Raw genomic sequence first — 18,508 nt, 5'->3', positions numbered from 1 at the left:
CAGTACATTGTTATGGTCATATTGTACAATTCCACAATCTTCAACTGGAGAGATGCCTTTCTGATTAACCTATGGAGACGAGATTGTCATCCCATTTAGGATCGAAAAACCTAGTCCGAGGATGGTCCTAGGAAGCACGACAGATAAGGTTAAAATGAACTTGTTTGAGGAAGTACGATCAATGGCTAATCTCGATGAACAAGCATTGAAATAAAGAGTGGCAAGAAGATATAACTTAAAAGTGAGACCTAGGGATTTCAAACAATTCGATTTGGCTTTGAAACAGGTAAATGCCGGATCCTCAATACCTTTGGATGAAAAGTTCTCATCAAATTGAAAAGAACCCTTCAGAATTAGAGAGGTTTTTGGCTAAGGGGCATATAAATTGGAAACCTTAGATGATCTTAAAGCGCCAAGGACATGAAATGCTACTCACTTAAGAAGGTATTACTCTCAGAAGATTCTAGCATATGAATAAAGGTACTCGTTTTCTTAAGCTAGGGGCACTTGAAGAGGAATATACATCTAAGGAAAAATAGGGAATAAGAGCATGATTTAGTCTTTCTTCGAGTTAAGCCTTAAAGTGGTCCCTGAAGTTACACTTGAGCCTCAAAATGGTCCCTGAAGTTAATAGTTACTCAAATTTGTCCTGGAAGTTGCACTCCAAGACTCAGAGTAGTTTCTAAGACACTTTTCATCATCGAAAAGCTAAGCTGGACTGATTCTTGCCATGTTGGCAAACTTCCCTTCCAAAACGACTTCATTTTGTATTTATATATATTAAAAAAAAAGAAAAACCCTAATGGCCTTCAAGCCCCCCTCCACAACCCTACTCTCACACTTACCACCGTCACTGATAGAGACAGAGCTTTTCTCATCCTTCTCTTTTGTCGCCTCTCGCCGGTCGGCATCTCGGCACCGCACTACTCGCCCCTCCCCAACCTAGTCTCTCACACTCACAACACTTAAATACGGTAGAGAAAGAGCTCAAAGCCTCAACCTTCTCTGTCGTTGCCTCTTGCTGGCCTCCATCTCGTTTTCGCGATGATCGCCGGCCTCCATCTTGTCGTCGTGCCATTTATAACACCCTACCACACAGAGCCTTATGCTTAAGTCATAAGACAGAGGTGGCGAGGTATTTCGACCTCTAAAAGTAAAATTATATATTAATAATAGTGAAAAAAGCTTTTTAACTAGGAGACTTTGAAGAAAAAAGGGTAAATCAAAATTGTTAAATTGAAAAGCGCAACACTCACGAAGCGATAAATTAAGCCAAACAGAAAAAGATAAGCTAATATGGGTATGTATATACAGAAGAGTGCCAAAATACAAATAACGAAGCTCGAGACCCGGTTCGCGAAGATAACCGGTCCAAGCATATAAGTATACATACATACATACACATATATCAAAATCAAAACCTAATATTCACAATATACCAAACTACAAGGGTTTATGAGAAACCTCACCTTGTGCACAGAAATTAGGGATGAAATCCAACAATTCCTCACTAATGGTTAGTACCTAAACAACCAAAACACAAAAATCTAGTCAAAACTCAAGCTTTGAATTTCGAATTTCTTAGGACAAGGCAGAGAAAAGGAGTACAAAATTCGAAATCTTACCTACAAAGCTTAGCTAGAACTGACGGGCTCGGCAAGAGTTTTGCGTAGCAACTGACGACACGCGAATTGGAGCACCATAGCTCGAAAAACAAGTGAATAAAGGTGAGGGTGAATAGTACTCTCTCTCTCTCTCTCTCTCTCTCTCTCTCTCTCTCTCTCTCTCTCTCTCTCTCTCTCTCTCTCTCTCTCTCTCTCTCTCTCTCTCTCTCTCTCTCCCCTCTTTCAATGCAGTTGTGTGTGTCACCTCTTTGTGTAGTTTATGAGCTGAAAAGCTCATTAAGTATGTTTTTATATGTTGGACTTGGGCTCAACTTGGCCCCGTCCAACCCATTTGCGTTTTTTATTTTTTTAGCCCACTTTGGGTCAAAACCTTTAAAATTAGTGTCTGGTTTTCAATTCTAACATTTTTTCTAAGTTTTCCTACTGTTTTTATTATTCTCACACAATACTGGACATACTTAAGCCGGTATTACAGACTAAATTACTGATATACGTTTTTACACAATTTTTCACTAAAAATTATATTTTTCATTGAAAATTATATTTTTCTACTCAAAAAAATTTACTAAATTTAAATCTCACTGTTAAATTTTTAAATTAAGACTTCTAATTTTTCGAACCTACTCCAAACAATTTAATTATTTTATATTATCTAAATGGTCCATAGAAATGATAGCTCTTACATCATCATTCATCATACAATGACTCTAGCCATCCCATTTAAAAAGTTAATTTGTGTAATTTGGCAGGAATATAATCTTGTGTGTGTAACTTTATTATTTGGTGGAAAAAGAAAAGAAAAGAAAAGAAAATTGCAAAACCCATCTTAAATCCCAAAACATGAGCCGAGCTTGTTGCCGTGGCTTTAACAATGACAATGGCGCTATCATCATCTTCATGCTTCTCTTCTTCCTATTCACCGCTCGCTCCTCCTCCTTCACTCCCTCGCCACCCTCTCATTAGCCTCAATTTCAAACCCAACTGTCGTGCCCGTGGCGGTTCTTCTCATCCCAAACTCAAAGCCTCCGTGGCTGCGCCGCCACTCTTCTCCGGCGCCACCAGACATGGCCTCGAAACTGTCAACATTGCTGAAGATGTCACCCAGGTTCGCACTTCTCCACCAATTCCTCTTTAGCTTTTCAATTAATTATAAATTTCAAGTCCCTTTGTTCTTTATCCTATCAAATTTAAACTTTAATTAACTCCAACTACATCATTTGCTTCTCTGTTTGTGAAATTTCGGTAGTTGCAATATTAACAAAAGTGGTTAGTAGCAGTAGAAGCTTAGCGTAGCTCAGGAATACATGAATTGCAGTTGAAGCATGTTAGGAATCTATGGAACTGAAATTTTGTGAAATCAGTTGCTACACTAATAATAATACTAATTGTTTCAATGGTGGTAAAAATGATGAATGAATTATGTTTTGACAGGGGGCATTTGTTTATCTTGTTTTAATGGATAGATGTATTAATTTGAATAATATTTTTTTTAATGCAAGCTAATGTAGTTGATTGGAAATACTCCAATGGTGTACCTCAACAAGGTTACAGAAGGTTGTGTGGCAAACGTTGCTGCAAAACTTGAGTCTATGGAACTCTGCAGAAGTGTCAAGGATAGGTAATTGTTGTATTCATCACAATGTATATACTGTACATAAAATAAATTTTTTGATTGTTTGTTCTGATGTGATATTATTTTGTTAAAGAATCGGTAATCAGATAAGTTATGTAATCACATTCATAATTTTATTGGAAACTTGTCGGTGTGGCATAGTAATAATTTATCCATTACTTTGCATTTCGGTTAAATTTTCAGCTTGGCATTTTGTTATATGATTTTCGATCGTCGAATTGGGGACACATCATGAACTGACATATGTTAATGTTTCAAAATCTCAGAATTGGCTTTAGTATGTTGTCTGATGCAGAAGAGTTTGGAGATATTTCTCCGGGGAAGGTAAGCTGGGATGATTTTTGGCATACCGATTAATGTGATATTTGCTTCTCCAGCTAGTTTTAAAACTTCATTAACTATGAACTGTGATGTAATTTTCTTTCCGAAGTTGAGGTTTGGATGTTTGATATTCAATAAATTTCCGATTATGCATTCGCCAGACTGTTTTAGTTGAGCCAACAACTGGAAACACAGGACTTGGCATCGCTTTTGTTGCAGCAACAAAAGGGTACAAACTTATAGTAACCATGCCTGCTTCCGTAAATCTTGAAAGGAGAATCCTTTTGCGTGCATTTGGGGCAGAGATTGTTTTGACTGATGCAGAAAAGGGATTGAAAGGGGCAGTTGAAAAAGCTGAAGAAATTGCTCAAAGTACACCCAATGCTTACATGTTTAGACAGTTTGATAACATGAATAATGCAAAGGTTTAAGTCTAAACTCTCAGATATATGACCTTTGCCTGGATAGCTACTGTTCTGAATTATTTGGTGCATTTCTGAAATTAAGATACAAGCTTTATGTGCACAAATTACAGATCCACTTCGAAACTACAGGGCCAGAGATATGGGAGGATACCATTGGTAATATTGATGTATTGGTTGCCGGTATTGGAACTGGTGGCACTGTTACCGGCACTGGACGTTACCTGAAAATGATGAACACCAACATAAAGGTTCAATTACTGCCTTGAATGTAATTATTTGTTATTTCAAATTAGTGAAATACACTTATTGGTGTTGTGCCATTGACTTCCACTTTAAACTAACACGGGGTCCTGACTCCTGAATTCCAATTTCATAACTTGAAAGAAATTAGGTGCAGTTGTTATTGAATTGGAATAATAAAATACACAAATGATGATAACTTGTGCATTATCATTTTCATATTCTAAATCCCTAAGGAATAGGCTCTATGATTATGGTGTTCTTATGTTGGAGGAGAGAAAGAGAAGATTATGAAAGGAAAAATGGGACTAGAAAGAAAACAGAGAGTATTTGTACAACTATTTGCATGTGTGGTTAAACCATTAATTTTGATTATGTTTCCAAATTAAGACTTGAATTGTATCCATTGGTTAGATGTATAGACAATTATGCCATATGGTTAATCTGCTGCTTGCATTTAACAGAGCCAGTGATTCTTTTTTTGTTCTATCATCTTTCTCCTATCATTACAGTATGCTTTATTATGTCTTTCTTAGGTGGTTGGTGTGGAACCTGCTGACAGAAGTATAATCTCAGGAGACAATCCAGGTATGAATCTTTTGCAAAGTTCATAAATGCACTCGTTCTTTTTTAACTGTTTTGCTTCTTGATATTAATTTCAAGCTATTGATTCTCTTCTCAGCTGTTGACTGTATTCCAATGTTTGATGCAGGTTTCATGCCAAACATTTTGGATATCAAACTGCTCGACGAAGTTATCAAGGTAAATGATAAAATCATTCCTCCTCAGTTTTATACTCGCATTTCTATTTTTGTTCACTGTAACTTCATTGCTAGTTCGTTTCTACTTTGGCATTTCTATACTGAAGAACAAACCTTATGATTTTCTTCATTTTGGGTGATATAGAGATTCAATTATGAAACAACTACTGAATTTTATTATGCTTTATTTTTCTTTCCTGGAGTGTCATCTACTTAAAACTTTATAGTTACTAGCTTTTTCTTTTAGTATGCAGTCCTTTTATCTTAATAATTTGCTTAAGTAAATTATTTTGCACAAACTAACTTGCCATATGAGGACACAGGTTACAAATGTTGAAGCTATTGAAATGGCTAGGAGATTAGCGTTGGAAGAAGGTTTGCTGGTAAGTTATCATTTAAAGTATTTTTGAAACTATTATTTCTTTTATTTTCATAATTTTAGTGTCAATTTTCTCTAAAGTTGTTACTTTGTATTTAGTTTTATTTCTGTCTTTTAATTGTTTATAAGTCTAGATTCTAGATGTAGAATTCGCTTTAGTTATTGGTTTTCTTTGGATTAGCATGTTGCTGGATATTGCAACGTCTACAAAGAAGTATGTTTTTGGATTTTATAACATTCATTATAATTCTTTCAAATTTCTTTATAGGTCGGAATTTCTTCAGGAGCTGCAGCTGCAGCTGCCATAAGTTTGGCAAGACGGCCAGAGAATTCTGGGAAACTTATCGTGGTGAGTTCATTTCTTCTTAAAATATTTGGCTATCTTTTATGTTTTCATCATTGCAAATGCTCTGGAGTATTCAAATTTTGTATATATCAATTTTTACTATGCAAAAGTGTAGAAGAAACAACTTAAGGATCAAGCTCTAAGCCAATTTCGTTCCCAAAATGATGCCAGAAACTGCCTCCTCTCCCAGCCAACCTCCTTATGTATTTCCTGAGATGTCCCCTCTCACTTACATGCTCCATTTTGATAACTTCCTCCTATTTTTCCCTTTTTTTTTGTTGGTCTTACACTACACACACACTAGAAGTAGAAAGGGTCCTATATTCCACTCTTGAGATTTGAACCCTGGTGCAGCTTGATGAGAGGCATACAAATCCTCCATCTGTGCCTAGCCTCAGCTGCTCCAATTTTTCCCTTCTTGCTCTTTCATATACTTTACTTTTTTTTTTTTTGGTCAAATGGATTGGACAACTCCAATTCCAGGCATTACAAACTCACCAACATTACACTCGAACACAATATTTAAGGGTTCCATCCACTAGCTGGCCTAGCCAAGTCTTGAATCCGAGTGCACTTGTTGCAAGGCATACATGATGACCACTAGACCAAAGCCTTTCGTGGTTTCATATACCTTACTGAATCCCCATTTTTTGATCCCTGCATCCCATTGGGTTGTGTCAATTGTGGCCCAATCTGCAACATCCCAGCCCTTATAGTGTATACATTGTTGAGGGTCTATAAATCACTTTTAGCATTGGGGTTTTTTAGGTGTACCCAAGATTGCTTTGTTTGGTAAGAGGGTAAAAGGGGAGGGTGAAATTAGAGGACACTTTTGTGTAATAGAAGTGATTTTATCCAATACTTCTAGTCTTCGGCACCGGATTCGATGGTCCTAGAACGTTTGGACCATTAAATGATCTCATAACAAAATATGTTTTTTAAATTTTTTTAATAACTGCTAAATAGTCCATTTCTAATTTTAATTACAAATTAACCCTACATATTTTATTTAATTATAAAAATTATTATAAATTATTATTTTATTATTCATCTATTATATTTATTAATAATAAAAAACAAAAATAATAATGAATTAGATCTTTCATTGATCATAATAACTTTTTGGCAATTCTAATCGATTAAAAGTTTATCTTTGATCCATTACATCCGTCGAAGAATTTTAGGTTTCTCATAACTCAATCAATTTATAAACCATTAGTCACGACGCGATTCAAAATTTATAAAAACGATATGAAAATTGAGAACAGCGATTCAAAATTCAATCGATTGGATTATCCTACCAATCAATTGAATGCAGAAAAAAATTTATTTACGTCTCATTTCAATTGATTGATTGATCATACCAATCGATTTGGAATATACCATTAGTCACGTACAAAATTCAATCAACTGTATTATCATACCAATCGATTAAACCTTCATATATCATTTTAATAGCGGCCTTCAATCGAATGGATAATATAAACAATCGATTGAATTATAAAAAAATCACATTCTAGTCATCGTTCAATCGATTGGGTAATATGACCAATCGATTGATTTTTGCAAAAACCATACTGCCTTACAACTTTCAATCGATTGTTTTGTGGTAACCTGAAGTCCCGATTGAGTTATGGGAAACCTGAAATTGAATCGATTGTTTTATTAATCCAATCGATTGATTTTCTAAGAAACAGGATTTCAAAATCCTCGACCGATGTAATCGATCAAAGATAAACTTTTAATTGATTGGGATTGTCAAAAAGTTATTACGATTAATGAAAGATCTAATTCGTTATTGTTTTTGTTTTTGATTATTAATAAACAAAATAGATGAATGATAAAATAATAATTTATAAAATAAAATATAATTTTTATGATTAAATAAAATATATGGGGTTAATTTGTAATTAAAATTAGAAACGGGCTATTTAGCAGTTGTTAAAAAAATTAAAAAAATATATTTTGTCATGACACCATTTAATGGTCCAAACGTTTTGGGACCATCGAATCTTTTGTCCTCTTAAGTTAACCAAACATTCTCTGATACCGATAGAATAAAAGAAAGCATTCGGAAATTTTTCCCATACAACTAATATAATAGGTATTGTGAATAGAAACAAATTTCGATATTTTTATTGCCTATATTTAGATTAAGGCTCATCCTTAAACGCTCTTTGCTAAGTATGGAGTGCTGCACACTTTGTGAATTTGTTAAATCTAAACTCTTCATTTATTATATTTTATTTGAATGGTCTGGATTTAAAAAGGTAACCTGTTAATCAGGTTAATTATTTTTTTTACAAATTTTAAATTTTTTTTGGCAAGCTTCAGATATTGGGATGACGTTCAAAATAAAAAATTAGTATATAAATATTAAAAACAATAGGTCTGTACAAAAAAAATTTATTGAACTTTAGAATTAAAATAAATAATACATAAAAAATAAGTTAAAAATTCATGTACTAAATCCAAAAAAAAAGATATATTAGAATCTTAAAAAAATAATATTAAATATATATTATGTATATAATATTAAAATTTAAATAAATTTTGTTTTGTGTGAAATAAAATATAATATTAAATATAAACACAATGATAAAAAAATTGTGTTATATATATATATAATATTAAAATTTAAATAAATTTTGTTTTATGTGAAATAAAATTATAATATTAAATATAAATACAATGATAAAAAATTTTGTATTATATATATATATATATATATATATATATAATTTTATTTTATGTGAAACAAAATTAAAACATTAAACATGACCAGAATGATAAAAAATTTAGTACTATATAAATTTAATTAAAAAAATATTTATACAAGGTAAAAAGCAAACAAACATATAATAATTTTATTTTGTGCGAAACAAAAATTCATGTAAAAAAAATATTTATATAATTTTTTATTAACAATTTTTTTATTGAAATATGTTATTTTACTATATTTATAATATATTATTTGGGATAATTATATTATTTTAGTTAATATATATTATTTAAAAAAATATTTAAAATTTATTATTTTGTAATAAGAATATTATTAAAAATATATTATTATTTTTTCTTAAAATAACATTTTCTTTTCTTTCGTTCAAATACTATGACAACAAAATTTTTTTTGTAATTGCTTCTACTCAATAAATATTATATTTATTTATTTTTATATTGTATGTAAAATAAATAATTAATGTTTAAAAAAGTTAATAAAGGAAAGAAGTATTTTTTTTTTACCAATTCTTAGGTGAATATAAAGAGATTATGTCATTTGAACTATAATTCGTTGGCAAAGAAAGAAATACTCTTAATTATATATTAAATAGAATAATTATTTATTAGGCTCATTTTTATACAAATAAAAATTTTTCTTAATTTTATATCTGTAATATTTTATACCAATTAGCTTCAGAATTTAATTATTTTTTGAATAAATTAATAAAAAAATAATACAAATAATTGTTTAAATATAATTGTATTTTAATTTTTCATTCTATTACGTACACGTTGAGGTTAATTTGAAATAAAAGATAATGGACTTGTTGTAACTGCCATGCATATTGTGCTTTGACTGTGTCGTCATCTGAGAATCATGCGCCTTCATGAAAACCGGGGTTCTTCTACAAAATCCGTTTTGCGTTTGGAGTTAGCTAACCGGCAGTGGCGACAGACATGCAGCGTCTTCCTTTTCTATGACAGCAATTTTTCGGACTTTGATGGTCATTTATGGTAGAGGTAGAATATGGTGGGTTCAAGAACGTCAAAATCTATAACTAGCTAAAACGATAGTGGAAGCACATGCCATCAAACAAAACAGTGAAAATATTTGAAGGCATCACATCGACAATAACAGAGTAACAGAGGAATTAGTCTTTTTACTCTTTTTATTAGTGCTGGTTTGTTTGTTCAGCCCATGACAAAAAAAAAAAAATAACAATAATAAATAAATTAAATTTACCTGATAACTTTTGATAATATGTTAACTTTTAAGGAATGCTGCACTCCCTACTTTATCTGGAGTGCACTAGCCTTAGATTAAGCTGTAGACTCATTTTATAGTCAATTTTTCTCTCTACGTTTCCTTTGTAATTGGATTTGGATCATTATAGCTCCTTGAAAAAGCCCATTATTTTTCTCTCTAGAGGGCCCAGGTTAGGTTGTTAACAACTTAACATGTGTTTATTTCCCGTCCAAAAAAAAAACGTGTTTATTTTAGTTTTCTTATCTCCTCGGCTTTGTAATTAGATCATTATGACTTATGTGTATGGTGCATTTTACAGTATTCCATGAGAAACAAAGAAATTGTTCTCTTGTTAAGAATGTTTTTCTGATTTTCCATAATTGAAGGTCATTTTCCCTAGTTTTGGTGAGAGATATATTTCAAGTCCTCTCTTCCATTCTATCTATGAAGAAGTTCAGAAAATGTAACAATCACCATATAAAGATGTGGACAATTGGACTCGTCTTTTGGATATTGGAGTAGTTTACATGCCACCATTCAAGAAAGTAGCTGCCTTAGCCCTAAACGGAATAGGTATAATACTATAATCACATACTTCTTTTTTTTAATGAATTTATTTATTAGTCACGCACATTATGTACACATTAACAGTGATATTTTGTATTATTTTCATCTTTGGACTTTTTGCCTCAGATGAATAATTTGAATGAGACAGAGTTCTTGGGAGTAAGCTCAAACAGGATGATGCATGGCCTAATTTGATGTACAATCCTGATTTTCCCCCCTTCTTTTTCATTTTTATTCTTTTCATTGCCTTAATACCCTTCACCTTCCTTCATTATTGACTTTATTTCTCCCTCCTATACCATGTTTTCTATTATATATGTAATTTTTTCACCAAGTGGGATAAGGTTTTCTTGTTATATATATATATATATATATATATATATATATATATATATATATATATATATATTTTAGCTTGGTCCTATCATGTATCCTGTTTGTGTAGAAATACATATATGGAAGCATCACAGACTGACAAGAGTTTGATAATGGTTTTGTTTGCACTATACTAATGTTTTTATTCAGTGCTTGCGTACTAATTGCATATTGAATCTAAAAATAGCACAGAAACTATGATGACAAGTATTGAGTGTAAGAATGAAACTACTTGAGAAAGTTACTTAGCTTTGCTGATTTGCTTAAATAGTCATACATCAAATTTATGTGACGATGATAATTGAGGAAAAAAAAACAATATTCATGAAATCAATTCTAAAAAGAGCTGGTCAAAATAATTATCATCTAGGAAAATTCTAGCTTTTTGTATTCACCTAATCTTGATAGTATTAGTAATCTCTCTAACTCTCGAATGGAAAACAATTTCACCTAGTTTTGATTAGCAGATTATGTTGTTAGAACACGAGTTAGCAAGATACTATAAAATATATAATAGATTTATTATGTGATCTAACCAATATATGCTAGATTATGATCATGATTGTATTTTCTATTTTATTTTATTTTTTTCATCTAGATGAGACATGTAGCAGCATTGCCTCCTCCGGTTTAAAAATCTAGCATATAGTAGCAACATCACCTAGTACTAGTCGTAGTAGACAAAGGTTGAAAGAACACATGGACATGGCACTTTGGATCGATTTTTTCTAGGTCCCATAATGGAGGAGGCGAATGCAACTACACAAATGAAATATTGAATTCCCATTTGAAATTCCCTTCTATTTTGGGCGACTTTTCATTATTTACTTTTTGGCATACTTGCAAGTAATGTTACAAGGTTAAACAAACACTAAGCTTTAGGTAGGATAGCAGAATCTTTATTATCTCTGAAACTGACATTTGTCTCTCATAGGCTGGTTCCAATAAAAATAAATATGTTCTCCATCACGTTTTTAAGGAATCGCCACTCCTTTTCTGCCATCACTGGTCCATATGTTTAGCCTAATTTTGAAGGCCAATTAATGCTGTGGACTTATACTAAGCAAACCACTTCATTTTCCACATTATGGCATCGATGTTGAGAGAGAGAAGGAAAGAGAAATAAGACAAAAGAAAAACTGAAAATTAACAAAAAAGAAAAAGAAAAAGAAATGTTATTTGTATGCTTAAAATTAGTGTCTACTTAAAACACTAACTTAAATAACAATAAAGATGAGATAGGTAAAATAAAGGGAGTGACCACTGTTATTCTGGTGACATGTTCAAATAGTTAGGAATATCAAAGGATTAGATAAAAGATGACTGTGATTTTTCAATTCTCCAGCTTTTGATGCTCGATTTTGGGACCTTTAAAATCACAATCTAATTAATAGTTATAAATTAAATATGAAATACCAATTTAAGTGTAAAAATATTATTTTTAAAAATAAAAAGGGGGCTTATAGAACCTAATCTTTTATTACATGAATAGGACAAATCCTAAATTGCATTGAAGGCAGTGGGATCACATAGTAATTGGGCCAATAACAATGATTTAGAATCTTGTCCTTAGTCTCGTTTAGTCTTTTCATGCCATTGGCTTGAAATTTTCCCATATAGCTGAGTTGTTTATATAGTTAAAACTTAAAAAGTTAAAACCATAGAAAAGGATCAATTCTATGGTTTTCTTCATATAGCCCTATTGTAAAATGAAGAGCTTCACAATTCACATATAGCATCTTAACCTCTATTTATTTATTTATTTATTTATTTTTGCGGTGGTCCCAATTATTTGTCTTGTACAAAAGGGAAGGGCCTATTGAGGAAGATCATGACAAGTGTGGGGTGCTCTTATCTCACATGAGATGATGAGAGCCATGCAATAATGCTTAGTTAGGTACAAAATTATATTAAACATTATTTAGTGTGGCTAACGGGTGTAATAGGTTTAATTGCACCATTAACACCAACCGTCATTTAATTAAAGGTTAACACAAAATAAACTAGTGTTCGAATTATGTTTATGGAAAATGCTAAGATTAGATATGGACATATGGTGTATTATAAGTTCAATAAAAGTAGGTGTTTAAATATTTTTAAACCAAATTTTTAACTAACTTGTCACAATTTTTTTTTTGTTCGTACATATGCGGGTACAGTTTCTTTTTTTTCTTTTTTTCCCTTCAGTATCGTCATTGTAATGTCGTGGCTGCCGTCACTGCTATATCATCGTCGTTGCCGCCATCTTTCTTCCTCTTCTTATTTAATTTCTTCTTTTTTTTGTCTCTCTTCATACTCCATTATTATCATCATCATCGTCGTCCTTGATTCTTCCTCATCTTCATCTCCTTCTTCTTTTGTATATGTTCACAAAATTAGAACACCCAAATTTTAATGCACACACATAAATTTTGGTACACAACATAAAAATTTTAGTTTACAATACAAGATTTTTAAGAATTACAAATACAAAATATTGACATCGAACCAATAAAATACGCATCGTACAGCAATTTTGATGCACAACACAGAAATTTTGGAATATAACAAAAAATTTTGATATTTAATACAGAAATTTTTAAAAGATCACCTGCCTAAATATTGACACCCAACTAATAAAATATGCACATGACATAAATTTTGATGTACAATACAGAAATCTTAGTGTGTAGCACATAAATTTCGATGTACAACTGAAAAATTTTAAAAAATTACATATTCAGAATATTAACTCACTCAACTAATAAAATACATTCACGTAAAAATTTGTGTTATATGTAAATTTCTGTACTATATACAAATATTTATGTTATATATAAATTTTTTTTAATATATTAGTAAGTTTGTAAGTTTGTGTTATACATAAAATTTTTTGTATTATATCAAAAATTTTATACTGCGCAGAAAGTACAAAAAATAAAAAATGGTGAGTTATATAGGTGGTTTTTTTTGGCTGGACTTGCACTAATTTTATTAAATTTGATTATAAAAACATTTGTACATGCATTACCGTTATATGTTAAGATAATTTAACGGTATTTATTTGAATGGTGATAAATGTCATCTTTTCATTATTCAATTATAGACTAAATTAAAAAATTAGTTTATCAAATTAAAGATACGCATAATATACATTAATTTACTTCTTAAGAAAATTTGTATCCATGAATAAATATATATCTATATGGCATCATTTTAGTTTCAAAAGATTTATATTAATTTAGTACTTAAAAAATATGTGTGAAATATCCATCTGATCTGTGAAATATACATTTGACATCAACATGATATTTGAAAAATGTATAAACTTATTACTTAATATCAAATATATGTTTCAAAAACTAAATTAAAGTATTTCAGAGGGTTAGAAATTAAATTGATTTTAAAATTTTCTAAACTAAAAAATATTATTTTAAAATAAATAAATAGATATCATAATTTTTTTTCGGAAAAAAAAGAAAAAAAACTAAACTAATGTACATATAATTTTTTTATTTGTTCTAATATACATATAATAATAGTACACGATATACACCAAATTCAACCCGATGCACCTAATGTGTATCTTGGTGGATTTTAACACGTCTATACATAAGAATGCAAAAATCTATGGCACATTGAAGTGTCGTTAAAACGTATCTAAAGTAAAAATAATCCATTGAGATTTTGTTGGCTACAATGGAAAGTACTATATATGTGAATGCACCATCATCACTATGTCCTTCATCTTTTTGGATGTGCATGTAGCTAGGATTTATTAGACTTCCACGTTCGTTAAGCAAGTTGAATATTGCATACGCTATACAATTATCCAAAAACTTTAAGAGCTCATAATAATATGCCAACTTACTGCTACGAAAAAGTTCTATCTAGCTTGCATTATATTGTTCTATGTCTTCACGGAGTGACGATATTGACTTTTTTTTGTTTACAGATTTATATATCCTTGTTGGAATTTATGATAATCTTATTTATAGGTATATATATATTGAATGGTAAAATCTATTTTGGTGTTTAATTTTCTTTTTAAATTTTGTTCTTCTTAATAATTTAATCAACTATATCTCAGTTATTTCATGTTAAAAATTTTTACTATTTTATTTTTTTTTTATCAAATACATTCACGTTTTTTCTTATTTCATACATTCACAGAACTTTTATAATTATCTCTTTCTTACTTTACTATCTCTCACCTCACATTACTATTACTGCAGAATAAAAAAACTTTCTTCTTTTTATATCTATCTTCTCTTGCATCCTTCTCATTTCACTTAAATATAACGTAAAACCTAATATAATTTGCTTTCCGTCATTAAATAAAAGTATAAGACTATGCTTATATGGTTATTTTGGTTAATTAGTGACAACATATCAATGGAAGATTCACGTGGACGTCGTCAACCGACTTGGCAAGTCTATGCCAGATGACGAAGATAGACAAAACATGAGCGAAGAACAGAGGCAGCAACACCTGGCCAGAAGGCGTCCCAGTTATCAAGAGAGTATTAGACGAGAAAAATAAATTGATATATCGAGTGGTCCAACTAATATGACAACACCATTAGAAGATTTCACAAATATATATAGAATTGCCGTTCATCAATACTCTAAGTTATACATCCAATTAATAAATTTATGTTGTTAGTTTATCATTTAATTTAAATTATTTCTACAATATATTTGTGTTAATGTACTTTTAGTACCATTTATCTATAATGATAGTAATCAGTGGTTAAAAGAAGGGGGTTGAATCTTAGCCCTTTTATTCTGAATATTAATTTCTGCCTTTTTTAAAGAAACTTCAGGAGATATTTCTGCTTTTGTCTCGTGTTGAGTTGAGAGACACTTTTTTTTTGTCTCGTGCCAAATTAAGAGACACTTTTTGTTTTTGTCTCCAGATTAACAGAAACTGAGAAAGGAGTAGAAACGAAAAATTAACACCAGATATATCTTGGTTCAGCCACTAGGTGCAATGTGGCCTACATCCAGTCTCCATCACAACAATGATGGAATTTCACTATGTTATCACAACATTACAAACACCAATTTCTTCCTATGAACTACCCATTCCAATTTGGGACAAATCCAGATTCTAACCCAATCTGAACTTGACTTAGACTGACACCAAGCTTTCAACTGCACAGTGCTAACTCAACTTGTAAGGGGATTCCCACAAAATCATGAAATACAACAGAAAGATGTACAAAAAAACTCTGAGACATCTATGACTTTTTCTCTAATATTGCTCACTGTCTTTTACCTTTCACTGGTTTTTTCTTACAAATCTCACCATGTTTGCCTTTTACCATAAGACTTAGACAGACAATAATAAGAAAAAGAAAATAAAATGAACATCTTTGAAGGAGAAGAACTCAGGTAGTTTCAGGGTAGCTATGAGAACTCTATACTTTCACTTACTCTCCTTGATCTCAACCCTTAACCGTTCACCTTTAATATAGAAGGAAAATCTTCCAAGGTCAAAACCGGTTCAACCAAGCAACTTCTTCTCCAACAAAAAATAGTAGCGGTTCGGACAAAGAGAAGAGAGAGGGAAAAACAAAAAATAATATTCATGTACCTCTCTCAACCCTTTTCATCAAGCTCCTTCAATCTGAACCCCTTGATCTTATTTTTGACTCCAAGAAAGGATTCAGACCCTTGATGATCATCTGACCCAGGACAGCTTCTTGCCTTCCATTTTTTCTTTAATATTTTATGTTTTTTTAACTTTTTGTTTAATACACAAAAAATGTTTAAATCATTTCAATAAATATATATAACGTTGTAAATTATAAATGACAATTTTTTCACTTATAATAAATTTATACGGTTACACTTGAATCATTTTTTCAAATGATACAATTTTAAAGGAACTCAGAATACCTATCATGTATTTATATTTTACATGCCACTATCTATTTTGTTTAGTTATTCAGAGTTTGGATAAAGACAATATTAATGGGTATTCTATGTATTTTATTGCTTCTAATAAATTTAATTTTGTATGTTTTGTTTTCTATAAAGAAAAGGATAGGAACCAAATGTCTAACCAGCCAAGAATTGAACAAATTAATTAATTATAATTATTTTAATTTTTTATTAAATTATAATTTGAATAATTGATATTAATTGTTGGTTTTGCAAAAATAGAACTTGTGTAATAACACAAGCCATCATCAACATCAATCATGCTGTTGTTTCTTCACATTCTTTCTCCACGACTACGGTTCTTGATTTCACTCATAACCCCATCAACTGCGCCGACCTTTTCCATCCAATCATCTAACCCGTTGCAGCCTCCTCGGATCTCCGCTGTGCATGTCGCCATTAGCGGTGCCATTCGTGGTAGTGGTGCAATTGTTGTTTACGATTGAGGTGATTGATTTCACTCATCAACTCATCAACTGCACCAAGCCTCTCTATCCAATCATCCAACCCGTGGCTACCTCCTCGGTACTCCGCTATGCGTGCCACCATTAACGGTACCGTTCATGAGCGTGGTGCAAGTGGTGTTCACAACTCGATCACGTCGCCGTACCCCCACAAGGACCATCACGCCGAGCTGTTCATATACAAAGTCGCTGCCATCTCGGTGCAAGGCTTCCGGCATAGAGCATCGTCCATGAAATTTTTAAGTTTAGAAGGAGGATTGAATAGCACATTGATTGATGTTCATGAAAACAATTCAATGGAAGGCAATGAACAATTGAGTGTGGGTGATGTTGTTATTCAACGGGGGTCAAAGGTACGTTGGAGAGGGTGTTTTTGCATTGTAGTGGATTGTATGACAATATGTTATGTGAATGTTTCTTATGCATGCTAACTAGATGTTTTTTTAGTCCATTTATTTGAAAAAATCTGGTACAGTAATTTGGTTATTTTATAAGGAGGTGTGTCTTTTTCTTGAACATGTTGCATGTTTTGTTCATTACACAGTTGTATTATGTTTTCCTTTAAAGCGAGTTAAACTCTTTCCAACGAGTATGTTTTTTTTAATTTAGTTAATCCTAGTTTATATATCGGTATGAGTGGATATCTCTTGGTGTAAATGCTCGAATAACTATTTTGATCGACTTTCATATGTGTTTGCACTATTTTTTAGTGAAGTAGTTCGTTATGTAGTAATAATCTTGAGTTGATAAAGGTTTTTTTGGGTATCTTTGATTGAAGGTTGACAAAGTTACCGATGTCATTGTGTTGGAAAATGATGAGTTGGAATTGAGACATTAGATTTAAATTATTCCTTGTTGTTACCACAGTATAATGAGTGAGTTTATGCTAGTTTTAATTGGAACTTCCATTGAATATTTGGTTTTTCAATTGCGTTACATATTCCAGATCATAGTGGGATCAGTGAAGAGGAAATCTCAGTCATAGGAATGTGTTTTGATTTATTGCCTCTGGCACAGAAATTTTATGCAAATTATGCAAAGAAAGTTGGGTTTGTAACTAAATTCAGGAACACAAATTTTGACAATACGAGGAAGGAATCATAGATACCCATTAATCAATCTATTCACTACACCCGAGAAGGTTATCGGGAGTCTCGAGTGAAGGCAGCAACTCGGACAAACAGAATAACAACCATGAGATGTAGAACAAGGATGTATGTCATGTTGGAGAGGGTAAAGGAAAGTTGGATTGTGTTTAGACTAGAATTGAGGAATTTTCACCCCTGTTCGGCTGAGAAATCAGTCCACTATCATGAGTATAAGGAGTTAACCATGCATGCTAAGTGTGTCATTACGGATAACGACGAGGCTCGCATAAGACCCAACAAGACGTACTTAGCACTGGCTAACGAGGTTGGTGGGTTTTCGAACTTGAATTTTTCAGAGAAGGATGTCAGGAATTACATCACAAGCA

At 31.6% G+C, this 18,508-nt stretch overlaps 1 protein-coding gene across 2 annotated transcripts; it reads left to right on the top strand.

Annotated features, from left to right (window-relative positions):
- The first annotated feature begins 2,407 nt into the window (after window positions 1-2,407).
- LOC112696861 (S-sulfo-L-cysteine synthase (O-acetyl-L-serine-dependent), chloroplastic) lies at window positions 2,408-10,594 on the top strand. Of its 2 annotated transcripts, none has more exons than XM_025749780.3 (11): window positions 2,408-2,730; window positions 3,134-3,243; window positions 3,525-3,582; window positions 3,741-4,004; window positions 4,115-4,252; window positions 4,781-4,832; window positions 4,957-5,006; window positions 5,329-5,388; window positions 5,653-5,733; window positions 10,087-10,273; window positions 10,394-10,594. In XM_025749780.3, exons 1-10 carry the CDS (start codon window positions 2,497-2,499, stop codon window positions 10,165-10,167), a joined length of 1,128 nt encoding a protein of 375 aa, XP_025605565.1. In that variant the 5' UTR covers window positions 2,408-2,496; the 3' UTR covers window positions 10,168-10,273; window positions 10,394-10,594. The 2 variants fall into 2 exon arrangements, with proteins under 2 accessions (XP_025605565.1, XP_025605567.1); XM_025749782.3 differs by having other exon boundaries at window positions 2,485-2,730; window positions 3,125-3,243.
- Window positions 10,595-18,508: the final 7,914 nt, after the last annotated feature.

The sequence above is a fragment of the Arachis hypogaea genome, chromosome 6 (assembly GCF_003086295.3).
Source record: "Arachis hypogaea cultivar Tifrunner chromosome 6, arahy.Tifrunner.gnm2.J5K5, whole genome shotgun sequence".
In the NCBI taxonomy this organism is placed as follows: Eukaryota; Viridiplantae; Streptophyta; class Magnoliopsida; order Fabales; family Fabaceae; genus Arachis; species Arachis hypogaea.
The sequence above is the reverse complement of the archived record's forward strand: the minus strand, read 5'-3'. Positions and strand labels throughout refer to the sequence as shown.

What these genes read in the sequence shown, in the direction of transcription:
- LOC112696861 (XM_025749780.3), top strand. Translation starts at nt 2,497, where the DNA reads ATGACAATGGCGCTATCATCATCTTCATGCTTCTCTTCTTCCTATTCA. An exon ending in GAGATATTTCTCCGGGGAAG is followed by an intron (nt 3,583 to 3,740) that starts GTAAGCTGGGAT and finishes TGCATTCGCCAG; the next exon opens with ACTGTTTTAGTTGAGCCAAC. An exon ending in TGCTCGACGAAGTTATCAAG is followed by an intron (nt 5,007 to 5,328) that starts GTAAATGATAAA and finishes ATGAGGACACAG; the next exon opens with GTTACAAATGTTGAAGCTAT.